Below are 15,586 nucleotides of genomic sequence, written 5' to 3'. Positions count from 1 at the left end.
CAGTTCACTAAACTGAGCAAAAGAACTTTTTCAGGTATAACTGGAGCTACATAGGGAGTTTTTTGCTGTTGCAGCTATTTTCTTTCATTGATAGACAGACCAAAGTAATTATTTAGAAGGAATTATTAGAATTTTAGGTGATCACATTCTGCTGTCAGGTTAGCAGGCATACTGACAGAACAAAAGTGAGGCAGAGAACATCTCGGGGAACCACAAAAAGTGAAGAAAAACTATCAAACCTGAAATACATGTTAGTACTGTTTTACACCTTTTGCAAAAATGTTAAGGATGTATATTTGGAATAAATTCTGAAATGGAAGGATTTATAACCATGCTATCACTTTGCATGGTAATTCTTTGTTGTGTAACACTTTTCCCTATAAGGAAACATTGGAAGATCTACTGTAACAGCAGTAAGTTGTTCACCAGGGTACATGCTCTTGGTTTGTTTCCATGGTGATGCTTATCTCACTGTCCTTGAGGTCACAGCTAGAGATGTCTAGTCATCTGCTGCAACTATATAGTGTTGCTAAGACATTGGTAAAAGTGTGATTTCCTTTTAAACAAATATTCATATTGAAATACTCAGTATAAGTCTGCCTCAGAACTCAAGCTGATAGTCTACTGGTATTGCAAAGGATATCTATGTATTCCTATCAAGTTGTTGGTTGTTTGGTTGGTGTTTTGTGTTGTTTGTTTGGTTTTTTGTTTGTTTGGGGGGGTGGGGTGGGGTGTGGTTTGTTTGTTCGGGTCTTTTTATGCTGCCTAATATTTGTTATTTCTTCTCAGTAGCAAAAGTACCGATATCAGGCGCTCCTCAATATTCAGGCTCTCCCTGCATTGGCTAAGGCAACACGTTAGGGATCTTCTGGCTGGTAACTAGAAACCATCTCTTCAAACTTGTGTATTACCAGCTCCCAAACTGGCCCATTTGACTTAATAGTGGAGCTGCTCTGCTGTTAGGGACTATTGAATTTCATAAGGATGTGCTGGGCTTTATTAAACTGAATTAATGCATCAATTTCAAGCATTACAGTGCTGATGGTCTGCCAGGTTCTCGGCCCAAAAGTACCTTTATCCACAAACAAACTTTAAGCAGAAGCAAAGAGGAATTATACCACCCAGCTATGAAATAATCATTAGGGTTAGAGAAAAACATACAGAAATTACTGAAAACTGTGCTTAGCTTCATCTGTAGTTCATTAGATTTAGAGCAGTTGCTAAATGGGACTTAGCTTAGCTCCTTCCAACAAGCTTTAGGAACACTTCTGTCTCTTCAGATGAAGCAGGTACAGCTGTCTCTTGACCAGTTAAATAGATATGCTTTCCCTGATTCATACAGCAAACAAGACATGAGAATATTTACACAGGCCTATGGTCTAGATTTACACTAGATCTTCATTCTAGGTATTTTTTTCCGTGAAAGGTGACTTAGAGTATATATCCAACCTGTAAGAGAGGAAGAAAAGTCAGCCACAGTTCTAGGTTGGAGGACATTGGGCTCAGGAGCATTTGAAGCCAGACAAAACAGCTTCTCGTTGAAGCAAGATTCTCCATTTGAAAACTGTTCAAACACATTACTGGAGAGGTGAACAATATATTGCTACAGTGAAAAGCCAGAGCTCCTGACTTCCATGTTACTTGCATGGATTTAACTGGAGATTTAATAATGTACTGACCTCCCAAAGGCATCTTGAATGGAATTAGTTTCCCCTGCAAAGTGATAGCATGGTTATAAATCCTTCCATTTCAGAATTTATTCCAAATATACATCCTTAACATTTTTGCAAAAGGTGTAATTGACTGCTTGTGCCTGGCTTTAGAGACACTTATATCCTTTTGGTGCTGTTCAATGAAGCACTCTCTTCACTAGACAGTAAACCAAACATATTAGTGACAATCCCTATCCTGTATTGAACTACTAACAAATGTGAGCCTGCTTTGAAACTCTGTCGAGTCTTTTGATTGGCAGATAGGGTTACTACATGGAAACTTATAATTTGTATAACCATGTAAATTGATAAACACAACTTACATAGTCCTGTGAAACTAATACATTACAAATTATTATTAATACTTACCAGGACTTAGCAGGATAGTAACTAAATTTGGCTGTCATGACAGGAAATTTGAGGGTGAACTGCTCTTAGTTTAATGGGAACAATGATGGCAACAGGGTACAGAAGAGGATATTCCTGTACTATGTCCACTCTACCTAGGAGCAGAGAATGCTCTTGCACTTCCAAGAGAGTCTATTATCTGCCTTAGTTTTACAGATCCTTGGAGCTCAGGTTTGTGTTGTAGCCTTTCAGTTGAGCTGTTACTCTGTTGAGCTGAACTAGGATATCTGCACATAGAGGTATCTTTGCTTGAGCAAAAGCCTGAGGGAGGAATGCTTTGTCATGGCATGAGAAATAGAAGAGGACATGGCATTAAAGCATGTTTGTGGTTTATCTCCACCTCTTTGCCTAGGAGCGAAATAGGCAAGTATGCCATCTACTGCCAGAGATCAGTAGACCGCACAGTGCAGACTGGCGAGCGGGAAGCCAAGCCCTCTCGGATGGAGATCGTGTCCATCCTGCTGAGAAATCCTTACCACCACTCACTCCCCTTCAGCATCCCAGTGCACTTCATGAACGGAACCTACCAGGTGAGCCACCACAGCTGCCTCTCTTCTGGGCACTAGAGGACTGCACTATAACCTGTCTCCTTTGTGTGGGTGGCACCATGGTGTTTGTAAGTATCAGATATTGGGAGATAGATGCTGTTTCTCCTCCTTGCCATTTTAGCCATTTCTCCTGAGAAAATGAAAGGAATCCAGCCTTGGCTCTACAGGTTTTAGGAAGAAAAGGTAGCTGGGGAAAAAGGAAAGATGTCAAGTCTCAGTACAAGGATGAATGCCGTGTGAAGGAACACAATATCCAAATGTTGTCACTGGAGCTGGCAGTCAATCATAAGACACCATTCTGTAGGAAACCAGGCTTCATTAGTTGTAATACCCATTAATGTCATGTTTCTTGAAAGTTATCCTTAAGCAACTCCTCTTTCATTGCAGGTTGTAGGTTTTGATGGCTCCTCAACGGTTGATGAATTAATCCAGCAACTGAACCAGGAGACAGGAATGAAGAAGCCATCCCACATGGGATTTGCTCTGTTCACAGATGATCCTTCTGGTAGGAATTTGGAACACTGCCTGCAGGGCAATATTAAGGTATATATATATATTTTTTTTTTTTTTTTTTCTCCCCTGCTACACTCAGCATATATCCTTGAAGAGCTGCTAAAGGGCTAATAAATATATAAACTTCGGTATTGTCTATCCAGATCAGTATTCAGAGATGAGATGTTAATTCCTGCCCTTGGGTCACAACAACCCCAGGCAGCACTACAGGCTTGGGGAAGAGTGGCTGGAAAGCTGCCTGGGAAAAAGGACCTGGAGGTGTTGATCGCCACCTGGCTGAACATGAGCCAGCAGTGTGCCCAGGCGGCCAAAAAGGTCAACAGCATCCTGGCTTGTATCAGGAATAGCGTGGCCAGCATGACTAGGGAAGGGATTGTGCCACCGTACTCAGCACAGGTGAGGCGGCATCTTGAGTCCTGTGTTCAGTTTTGGGCCCCTCACTACCAGAAAGACACTGAGGTGCTGGAGAGAGTGCAGAGAAGAGCAATGAAGCTGGTGAGGGGCCTGGAGCACAAGTCTAATGAGGAGCAGCTGAGGGAACTGGGGCTGTTTAGCCTGGAGAAAAGGAGGCTGAGGGGAGACCTTATCGCTGTCTACAACTACCTGAAAGGAGGTTGTAGCATGGAGGAGGTTGGTCTCTGCTGCCAAGTAGCAAGTGATAGGCCAAGAGGAAATGGCTTCAAGTTATGCCAGGAGAGGTTCAAATTAGATACTGGGAAGAATTTCTTCATGGAAAGGGTTGTCAGGCATTGGAACAGGCTGCCCAGGGAAGTGGTGGAATCACCATTCCTGGAGGAGTTTGTAAGATGTGTAGATATAGTGCTTAGGGACATGGTTTAGTGGTGAATGTGGCAGTGTTAGGTTTATGGATGGACTTGATGATCTTAAAGGTCTTTTTCATACTAAATGATTCTGTGACTCTATAATTAGCTCAGTCTAGTCCAAAATACTAGTTAAGGCAAAGCGTGTTCTGTTTTAGCAGGTGATAAATTGGTCAATTTTTAAAAAGTACTTACCTTGGATTTTAGCACATTTTAAAGTTTAATTTGTCTTGACTACAAAATTAAAACATGACTGAACTAGCTGGCGTGACCAGATATCACAACTAACATCAAGTGTGCCACTCCTAATTGAGACAAATTTTCGTTAGGCTGGGAGTCTTTTGGCATGTCTATATAAATCCCATCTATTGGACTATCTCCTTGATCTATCCAGATAACTCAGGCTTTCATTGTTGATGAGCGTACTTAGGGGCGAAAGCTCTAATGAGTACACCTTCACTTTAAAAGAGGGAGGAGTGCCTCAGATCAAGGGAAAGGCAAAGCAGACTAAGTATTAACATCTGTGTCTTTCCTGTGGAGATTTTTACCCCTGCTGCAGCTGGATGACCGCCATAAGTTAGCAGGCTCATGGCCATGAATGAGACATATCAGATTTTGGTACAAGTCTGGGAGAATAATTTGTTGTACAGCATTGATGGAGGACTAAAGGTAGTGGCAGCTTTTAAGAGAACCTGATACCTGTAAAGAACATGAACATTCAGTTTTACAGTGTGTATGATTTCACATTGGGCAACAGAGGGAGAAGATACCAATAACTTTAAATTAGATGGTTCAAAGCGGAAACTACCGCAGACAGTGCCAAATTGTATACTTCGCTTTCATGGCCTGATATAGATCAGATAATGTGGAGCTTTGCTGGTAACTGAACCACCATTTGGAGAGATGAGATATTAGAATAAATGAAGGAGCTCGATACAATCAAAGGCATAACTTTAACTGGTTATTATTTACTTGCCAAGGCAAACTCAATAGCTTCTTAAGAGAGGTTTAGGATATCTGATTATGTATTTCATGTGGCTTCTTATGTTCATATTCCTTTTATTGAGATGCTATCAAAAGATAAGTAGGGGCCTTTTTTAGACTGCTTGTGGAAGGACTGGAATAACCAAGAGGAGCTGAATGGAACCAGAGAAATTAACCATGCTATTACTAAAAATATGTTTGAATTACCAAGTTGGAATCTAGGATGCGATGTTCCCAAAGTTTGGACATTGACAGCCAAGGGTTTGGTTTAGCCATGCATGTAGACAGCTGCTATGCAGCGGGTATGTTAGTGCTTTAGTTTGACTCAGGAGGGCACTTTTGAAGTAAACCTACCAATCATTCCTGTTAACCATGTTTTGATTCACATTAAGGAGCAACCTTAGAGAGCATGAAATGGATTCTTTCTACATGAAATATGAACTAGAAGATGTGATCCAACATAGTAGTGGGCTTTCAAGCCATTTGATCAGACTGATGGTAGTCCAAAGGAAAACCCCTCGAAACTCACGTACTGTGGGCACAGAGTCTCGGAACAGGTGCTCCACTGTGCAGATCTGCTACTACTGGGCTTTGATCCCTCCTGATATAGACGTAGCCACAGAGTTGCTCCCAGGTCAGAATTCACTTACGTGTGTCCCCCTGCAGATGAGAGATGGAGTTTTTAGTGGGAAAGCTTTATTTTATACATACTGTGTAATAGAAAAAGGAATTGTCACTTTTGGCTGTGTTTATGCTGATCCGGTCTGTTTCTTTAACTTCTGTGTTCCACAATATTTTTTTCACTTACTTTTCCCTCAAACCTTGACTCTACATTTCACCTCAGTTTGTCTCTCTTCTCTCCATGATATTTTATAAAGATCTGTGATGTCATTTCTAAATGGGAACAAGCCTTAAAAGAATTGCATCCTGGGAAATATGAAGGTGGCACAAGAATTGTGAAGTTGACCTATAAGAACAGGTACTGTGCTCCCTCAGTTGGCCCCACTACTGCTCTTAATTAAACATTTCTAGATGGTATGTATCTCTGTAGATGTCCAGTAATTCACAGTAGTGCTAGTCCCAAAAGTATTTTAGCTAAGATGCGTTCAAATCCTACGTGAGATGTGATGACTTTTGTATGTGGTACATGTATAAAAGGGGGTATATGGCCTAGAGGTAAAACCCAAAACACTTTGCAATAGCAGAATAGACTTAAAATTAGTTAAGAACAAGCTGTAGCACAATAAGCAATACTTGGCACAATTTCCTTTGCCTAGATCCTAAAACATAATTAAATAATGTGTGTTAGGTGAGAGGAAGAGAAACCAGAGGGAAAAATCACCAGTGAAAATAAGTATGTTGTAACTTGCAATTAAGTGAAGAATCACAAAGATGATCTGCAAAGATCTTTTTAGATACAAGAACAATGTTCTAAATTGCATAAGCTGTAGAAGAGACATGTAGTAGCAGCACTCAGACTTTATAAAGAGAGAAATGTTAAAAGTTAGATGATGAAAGATAGTTGAGATGGGAAGTACAAGACAAAGATCTAAACCAAAAACTGGAAAAAGTTAATCATTTATAATACAGGCAGGAATTCTGAATTACAGTGAACAGAGAGCTAGGTATGAGAACAAGGAACAGTTTTCTGCATGTGACTTCTCTTTGCAAGAGAAACAAAGGCCACCCCCAAAATGAAAAGAGACTAAGTTCTGCATTGAATATATGAAGATTTTGTTGACTGTAATAGTGGAAACTAATTTCTGTAAACTTTGTTAGTTGGTGTAACAGAGGTGGAAGCAGAAGTTGTTGCTTTTGACCCAGAAGGCAGCATTTGTTTCATGAGTGAAACTTTGCAGTATTTTGTTGGATTGGAATGTGTCTAGCCTGGACAGCAAGGATGTTTTGATAAGGTCTTTCCAAGGTTGGGCTTTTCTGACACCAAGGACTCTGATAAGATGTGCAAGGTCAATATGGTCATAATGGTATTGTTAAAGTGACATAAAAAATAAACAAACTGATCCACTGGAATGAATATCTTGTGTAGTATTGTGGAATATACAGTCATAGATGCATCTTTAATTTAATATTTGAATTAGATTATGTGGACTGTAAATAGCATGCATGAAGAACAGTTCTGGGAGACATTCCCCAGGCTGCTGTCCTCAACCCCCATTTGTCATCTTGCTATACCAGGTCAAAGAAAATGCAAGTTTGAAGGGAATAAAAAATAGTAGGAAACTTTGATTGACAATAATTCTTTACTTTTTGAAATAAAGTCTGCTAATTTGGTCTCGTATTTCTTGCTGAAGCAAACCAATGACTATTTTTAATAACTATATCAGTGTAAGTGGTCAAAACAAAGCTGGCAAAATTAACAAGCCTAAAAGACTGCTATGTAGAAGCTCACACAGGTAGAGCAGAGGTAGTTCCATATTCCGTGATAATTAGAGTAGGCCATATCTTAAATATTGACTGACTATGCTTGATGGGGATGGACGGACACTGATTTATCTGTGTTTAATAAGGCTTTGCTATCTTGATGTATTTGTCCTACAGAATTCAAATGGCTTCCAAAGCTAGAAGCATGTTTTGAGCCTCCTTGCCTAAATCTTGTTAATACGGGAGGCACCTCAGCTTCCAAATCTCTGTCCAGTGCCCCCGCAATACACAAAGTTCACTTTAGAGAAGGAGGAGAAACAAAACAAAGCAACTGCTTTTATTTTTATTCACCTTGATTAAGGTTCTCACCTCTACTTTCAGTTCACAATATCTTTTTACCTTCACAACCCTCTCTACTTTTAGGTTATATTTTCAGAACCAGGCCAAAGGTGAGACAGACCGGGAGCGGTTGCTCCTGGCCTTCCAAGTCAGCAATGAAATCGCCAATGGAAGGTTTCCTGTTAATAAGGAATTAGCTTTGGAAATGGTGGCTCTGATGGCTCAGGTGAGTATAGCTATAGGCAGAAATCCTCCCTTCTGTCTTCCAGGGACTTCAGCTGTACACTGAATATCTTTGACTAAGCACCTATCTTTTACATCAAAAGTGTGTTTTCTTATCAAACATACAGTTCGAGATGTACCATGCCAAACAGCCAAACGCATTGTACCAGCATACATACGTTGCTGGAATGGTCCCCAGAACTGCTCCAGTTAGTGCCTTAGCAGAGATACGGAAATAGTATCACTACTAGAGTGACATTAATAGTAAAATCTTTCCCTGTTGCACTGCCAATAGCCTCTTACTCAGGATCCCCCAGACTTGCATTTAACATTTTACCACATAAAACACACAGTATGGGGTGTGGGCATGATAAGCAGGATAATAGTTTCTTACTGAGCTGAAACAGATTGTTGCATTTGTTAAAAGAATGTAAACTGAGGTGAAGAAGCTGGGAACATTACCCAAACTATTTACAAATATGCTGTTGTTTTAATTGAAAATAAACCCCAAAAGTCTGGCAGTTATGCAGAAGTGTCTCCCTATACAAGATCTTGTTTGATCAGTAAAGAATTGGGCAGTCATGTCCTCAGTAGTTGCTCTGCTGTAGACATTTTCTATGGTAAATGCTGTAGACAAAATTCCCCGGCCTAATGGTGTCTTTTTGCATGACTAATAAACACAGTAGTTTAATCGGTATTGAGAATTCATGGAATGTTCTACTATACTAAAAAAAAACATAGTTCTGTTGCACCATAAACTATGATGTTGTCTTAGGTGGAATATGGGGATCTGGATCGACCAGGATCTTCGAGTCCTGGGGGACTATCACAATCAAAAATGCAGCATCTTCTCTACCAGGTCTTAGATAAATTCTACCCCAAACGCTACAAGCAAAACATTACTCCTGAACAGCTCAGGTAAATTGTTGGTTCTTCTATACTTTGTGCTGAAAACAAATTTCTTGCAAAATACTGGTTTTATATTTAAGAAATTTCAAGGAGCCATGTCATGATTATTTGATGTAGAAACTTAAACAAAACACAAGTGTCAGGAAAAGATTCCTTTAAAAGAAAATAGCAGTTAACTAATATAAAAAGAGCCAAACCACCAACTAATTTTCCCCTAGGCAAGAAGTTTAAGCCTTTCACTTCCAAATTAGGCATCTCTGTTCCAACAAACTCTAACCTAGGCCTAAGATTAATTCTGTTTCTGATTTTTTATTTTACGCTTCCCCCAAATGTCAATTGAATCCAGATGTCTAACATTTGCAATGAGCCATAAAGCCAACACATATAAACTGCTTCAGGCCATGCAGTAATTCTGCTAGCACGTATTTTGGCAGGGATTTTTGATGTTTTGACTTGGAAATTCTCACACATAATGCAGAGATCTCAAGTACAGAATTCAGATGCTGCCATCGGTCCCAGCTCTAACTGTTTTAAAGAGGGAAAATGGTCGTCTTCCAGATCCAAAGCTACTTAGGGATGCAATGGTGGAACTAACACAACTGCCTCCTTTTGGAAGCAAATTCCACCTGCGTGCAGCAAGACAGCTGCCAAACCATCCCTACCGAGCCAAATCAAGAGTTAGCAGATATTGCCATTCCACGTAGAGCATACTGCAAACAAGTTAAGATGGAGGTGAAAGTATAATTGAATGTGAAGACCAGCTGGGCAGCATTTTACTGTAACAGCTGCCTGAGTGTTTGTAGATACAGTTGTTTAATATATACATCAGTGAGCAATCCGTATGTGACTGGGATTCCTGTGCATTATGGTATAAGTAGTAGTAAAATATTAATAATTGTGGAAGTAGAGAAAATGCTCAAATAAACTCAGGTTGTACAGCTCTCATAACTGTCACTGCTGACAGCCCTGTCCATAGTGCTGTGTAGAACAGCCTTTTTTAGAATAAGAGGAATATTTATTAACTGTTATAATTCTACTCACCTTTCCTTAGAAGACATTAGTAAATAATGCTGTCTTGTGTCTTGGATTTGTAAAGACAACTGGCTGACAGGCTGGCGACGAAGTGGATGGTCCTACAGGGATGCTCTCCACCAGAATGCGTTCGAATTTATTTGACAGTAGCCCGTAAATGGCCTCTCTTTGGAGCCAAACTATTTGTTGCTAAGGTAACTGAAGCACACTTTCTTTCTGTTCTGAAAGTGAACTGAGTAGACATGTATCTATGATCTCTGGTAACAAAGGTTGAAAATGCTTCTACTTCAGGAAGAGAAAAAATAGAAGGAACAGCTCCGTGTGGTACCACATATGTTAAGAAAGAAATATGTTCTAAACGCTAGAGGTTGCTAGTGCTCAGTAACTAAAAAGGGAAAGTTCCCTGGATAAATCAGTTGATCATAATATGGGATACCACCTCTCTTTACAAACCTTGCCAATGCTTTCTCAGGCAGGAATTTCCTTGGTCATCAAGGCTGCAATGATAGTTTAAAAATACTATTTACGTATCACTGGAGGGTGGAAGGGAAGAGTCCCCCATAAATCACACGTGGCAGCTGATGCTAGCTAAAGGAGAATGGGTAGTGCAGTCCTGTTCTCTACTTGACACAGAGCAGCTGCTTTCTTGCCACACGAGAGAGGCAAGCGCTGCTCGTGTCCTGTTGCAAAAATGAAAACTACAGCACATGTTGGGTAAGCTGCCAGCCCACAGGCATCAGTGGGACAGCAAAGAACAGCTGGAGGGAGCGCTTCTCCCAGGAGCTTGTTCCATCCCTTAGCCCATCCCAGGCCAGAGCTCTGTACCTGTTACCCTGCCCAAACTAACGTCTTAGGGGCTGTCTGAGAAATCTTGTTTAGGCATTAACCATCTTCCCCAACCCAGTAGAAACCTCCTCTATTGAAAGCTTGAGATAGGTCCTGTTCAAGGTTACGTCTCTGGCTTTAAAGTCAAAGTTCTATAGTTATGGAATAAAGTTTAAGGATGAAAGGGATCTCTTGTGTAAATATACAAAAAGTTTCCAAAACGACAATTATTTCCACTTTCAGGAGTAAAAGCAGAAGAGGTTACTGGTATTTGAGGTCACTGACACTGAAGAATCAGAATATAGAAAATTCCACCCAGAGTTTAAATAATGTTGATATTCCTGATGATTAACATACAACTTCTCAACAGTTAAATAGCAAAGGCTATGGCATTAGCCATGTAACAGCAGGTTCCCATGAAAGATTGATGTCATTAGCCATAACAACACAAAACTTCTCTTTAACAGAAAATTGATACACATTTGTAAAAATCTGTAAGAAAGAAAATTGCATTGGTTGTACTGGGTGCACTCATATTACAGAAACCAACAGGCTTCCCTGCCTGCCTGACTGATGGGAGTGGTGTAAGAACCAGAGCAGAGCAGAACTGGCATTTTGTTGCTCTGTCCTAGCATTTCCTTCAGTTTTAACTACACTGACAGAATTTAGTTAATCTCAAAGCCTTTGTTATCACTGCATCTCTTGTGCCAGTAGTCCCAAAATCTAAAAATGTTATTCCAGATTTTGAGAAAGCCCTCTTAATCAAACCAGGTCAGACCAGTAAGACTGTAGGATTCTCTCTCATCTTCACTTTGACATAAATCTTGGGTTTTAAGGATAGAAACATCTTTGGATGGTGGTCAAAAAATATTGAAATTAATAATTTTCTTTTTCTCTAGCCTATTTTGCCTTCTGCATTGGAAGACTGTCCAGTCTGGATAGCTGTGAATGAAGATGGTATCAGCATACTGGATTATAACACTATGGTATGGTGAGGAACACTGTCTAAGAAAAATAACTTACCTCCCACAGAAAGACGTTTCCTTGGGTCCACTTGAAGTCACTAAAAGTTTGTCTTTAACTTCAAATGGATCCAGAAGTTAATTTGTAGAAGTCAGGGAAGAGGGAAGTCCGTGCTATGTTTGAATGCTACATAAACAAAGGAAAATTACAGCTACAGTTTAAGGTAGGGTTTTGTGGAACAGCTGACTGCTTCTTTGGACAGCAAACAGGCTCAGTCATCTTGCAAAATCTCAGTGGTGTGTGCTTTACTACCACCACCTGGGATACAGCAAAGTTTGGACTTCTGCTCTGGAGCAGTGAGGCATCAAGCAGGCTAGGAGAAAACTAGAAATGCAATTTTCACTTGAGCTTTCTCTGCCAGCTGTTTACCTAGAGAGCCCATTACCTATACTGCCTATTACTGCTGGAGATCTGGTGTTCTTGCAGTAAGTGGCAAATACATTAGTGTAAGGTGGCCCTTTTTTCTTTTACAGAAATATGACTCTTTCAAACTCTCTGTCTACAGCACGTGAAGGTCTTTTATTCATACTCCTCTGTGCTGACCTTTGGAGGCTGTCGAGATGACTTCATGATTGTAGTCAGTCAAATGAAAGACAGGAGCTCTGGGAAAAACAGCACTGAAAAACTCCTTTTCACAATGGCGATTCCAAAGGTAATTACAAAATGAACAGTGAGTTTCTTTTCAGCTGGAATCACCACAGCCGGGCATTTTGTACGTGCCCTGGGGACTGGTACTTATGGCTGCTGCATTGGCTATAGACATTCAATACATGCCTTGTAAGCTGGAACCTTTAATCAAGAGACTTATTATACCAAACTCTTAAAAACAGACCTTCATTTCAAAACGGAACAATTCCATGTGAGAAAGCCATCTGCAAAAGTTATGCAGTTAATAGGTTCTAAAAATCAAACGGTGCTCTTACCTCTAATTGGCTTACAGTTAATGATTTTCTTTTTTTCCCTAGATTGTTGAAGCAACACTTCTTATTGCCAGCTACATTAACTACCGCTCGACACCTTCACTCCTGTGTTCTACGCAGCCCTCCCGCAGCAAAACATCTGCAAACAAGCTCTGGGAGACTGAAAGCCGGTGCTTTTTTCCTTCCGTGCCCCGAAGCACTAAGGGGCCCACCCTGCTCTAAGGGCTCATTCCAAATGACTTTGAGGGATCTCGTTGATTTGTTTGGGCTTTTTTTTTTTTCTTTCCCCCCCCTGCTCTGCACTGATTTGCAGACTGCCATGATTTTGCTGGTTACACACTCTAATGCAGATCATGATTCTTTTTCCATAATAACAGACAAAGCTCCTTAGTTTGGGTAGAGGCAGTGTCCCTTCTCTTAAAAAAAAAAAAAAAAAAAAAAAAAGTTGATTTTTGGGAACTGCACAGGAATTTCCTTTCCATGCCATGTTCCATCCAAAATACCATGCCTTAAGTCATTTGCCTGCACACCGCCCCAGTCACATTACATCTGTTCTCTTTCCTTGCACCCCTTCTTCTTCTGTCTCCTGATCTTACTGGTTGCTTACAAGCATATACGTTTTCTTGGATCTCTGCCATTTTCAGCTTTGCACTTGTCTTTAGATCACTGTATATCCTGTGTGTGGAATCTCAGTCCAGCTCCTAAAACTCCCAGTGATCTCTTTTTCTCATTATCGCCCCTTTCAGTTATTATCATTATTTCCAATAATCTTCTGTTTGCATCAATCCCTAACTTGCTCACTTTTAACCTAAATTAGACTGCAGCCTCTGCAAGGCAGATTTGAGTGGTATATAGGCTTGAATCTGACTGCAGGGGGCTGAGCACACAGTCCTATCCAACATAAAAACAGGTGATAATGGATACTGTGGCATGAACCCCCTACAAGGATGTATCCTGTTGAATACTGCCTGGATCAGGAGCTGCGCATCGCTGCATTATCAACTAGATATACACTGAAAAGGTTATTACTAGAGTGTAAAATTAACATGACATAGTCTGATCAGGTAGTTTAGATGTAACTTCAGCTCTAGGCTCTGGTTGTGAATAGCCAGCATATTAAAGTTTTTACCAGTGTTTAAATTAAATGTTGCCACTCCCAGAACTATAAAGATAGTCTTTTTGCAGAGGCTATAATAGTGTTTATGCAACTGCTTAACACAACCAAGAGGACAATTTAATTTCCCCTAGAGCTATGACGACTCCTCCCTGAAACTGATGCTAAAATGGGAAGACAGAAACTTTCCAAGTCCTTGCTCCAGATATGAAACAATGAAAGAAGACACTGTTGAGAAGGAAGAGGAACTAAACTGTCAAGAATAATTCCAATGCAAGTCAAGGGTAATTTCAGACCTGAAATACTGACTTACAGAATAAGAGTTCAGTGGTACTCAAGAATATTTTAAACTTTAACAAAAGGTGGAAACCTGGTGTCTCTGCATGTTGAGGACTCGGAACAGCTGGGACTCAGTGTCAGATGATGCCCTGGCTCCCACAGGACTGACGCATTTCAGGAGTCAATGCTGTTCTACGCAAGAGCTGAATGTTAGATCTCTGCTACAGGGCTGAACGTGTCACACACTCCCCCTCAGACAAGCACTTTCAGAGACTCTGTTCATCTCTGTGGTAGGTGTTTCAGGATGTGTTTGAAACTCTACATAATCTCAGACAAAGGAAGACAAGGCAAGCAAATGTTGTACTTTTTCTGTCTTTCAGCAACAGGAACAGATTTCCCCAAACCAGCTCTGCCATTCTGACTTGACAGAAGCTGCTCATTTCAAACTCCTGCTTCCCTCATGCTACCACAGCAAGGAGGGGAGGTAGTCAGCAAATGTGTCCTTAAGAATTGTTCTTCCAACTTTCCAAAAGAATGTGTTTTTTTTTTTTTAATCTGTTTCAAAGGGACTTTGTTATGACTGAAGACGTTAATGGATTTTAAACAAATAAAAGAAAAATAACAGCTCTTCTTGAAAAATCTAAATCTACCTGGTTTGAGTTCAGCTATTTTGATAAGCATTCTAGAAAAGCTAAGGAAGAATAACTGCACTTCCAAAGTACCACATGCAACTTCACAATAATTATGCATTCATGGGCAACTTTCCCAAATTAGAACAGTGTGAATTCAACCATTAGAATGAATTCAGCAATAGCAAACCAGTTATCGCAAATGAACAAACCAACCATACCACTGTTTTTACTTCTCTAGTACCTGCCACCAACCTTGAAACACTCAGTTAATGCATACAGTGGAACCAATTCTTCAAGAAATTTCTGTTTCATGCCTACGTTGGGTGCAAAGTCACAAATTAAAAGAGAAGAGCATGGGACAGACAAAAATAGTTCTAAGCAATCTGTTATCAGCATCTTTGTAACATTAAAAACAAAACCACCAACAACAAAACACAAAAAAAACCTCAAACCAACCAACCAAAAAAAAGCCACCCATGGGTTGCAGAAACCATATTTCAGAAATAAGGCAGGAAAAGATTGTATAAATGGAGACCTGATTTGCACATACTGTGATGTACTTGTTATGAATTTAAGGATCAGCCCTTGAAGTTATGGAAAAGGGTAGAAGTTTTCTGAGCCAAAACCAATTTTGAGAAGGTGTTTAGTCTTTTTTTTTTTTTCCTTAGATACTTTTAAGTTACGATATATCCTGATAGAGTGGTCAGTAGTGTGTGTTTCCTCTCTCTCACATACACACAGTGAACTCAGTATGGCTCCAATACTTTGAATACAGAGAGCAGTATTCCTCCTCACCCAGTCACCTGTACCTACACTTCCTCCTCTATCTGAAGGTGTTTTTGTCCTCTTGTATCCCACCACTAGCAAAGCTGCTTCAGAATAAGCTGAGCAGTCACTGGTGCTGGGGATGCTGAAGGTATAGA

The 15,586-nt window shown here is 40.2% G+C and overlaps 1 protein-coding gene across 1 annotated transcript in view; it reads left to right on the top strand.

Annotated features, from left to right (window-relative positions):
- The window catches only part of PLEKHH1 (pleckstrin homology, MyTH4 and FERM domain containing H1), a gene marked incomplete at its 5' end in the record, with an annotated part of 45,422 nt that extends 32,112 nt beyond the window's left edge, over nt 1-13,310 (top strand). Inside the window, 9 exons of the mRNA XM_080346121.1 lie at nt 2,473-2,650; nt 3,056-3,211; nt 5,865-5,965; nt 7,792-7,933; nt 8,705-8,847; nt 9,935-10,064; nt 11,595-11,681; nt 12,224-12,370; nt 12,684-13,310. Coding sequence (XP_080202247.1) covers nt 2,473-2,650; nt 3,056-3,211; nt 5,865-5,965; nt 7,792-7,933; nt 8,705-8,847; nt 9,935-10,064; nt 11,595-11,681; nt 12,224-12,370; nt 12,684-12,860 — 1,261 coding nt within the window. The 3' untranslated portion in view covers nt 12,861-13,310. The remainder of the gene's footprint in view (nt 1-2,472; nt 2,651-3,055; nt 3,212-5,864; nt 5,966-7,791; nt 7,934-8,704; nt 8,848-9,934; nt 10,065-11,594; nt 11,682-12,223; nt 12,371-12,683) is intronic.
- Nucleotides 13,311-15,586: the final 2,276 nt, after the last annotated feature.

The sequence above is a fragment of the Nesoenas mayeri genome (genome assembly GCF_963082525.1).
Source record: "Nesoenas mayeri genome assembly, chromosome: 5".
Lineage (NCBI taxonomy): Eukaryota > Metazoa > Chordata > Aves > Columbiformes > Columbidae > Nesoenas > Nesoenas mayeri.
This window is presented reverse-complemented; position numbering and strand designations above follow the sequence as displayed.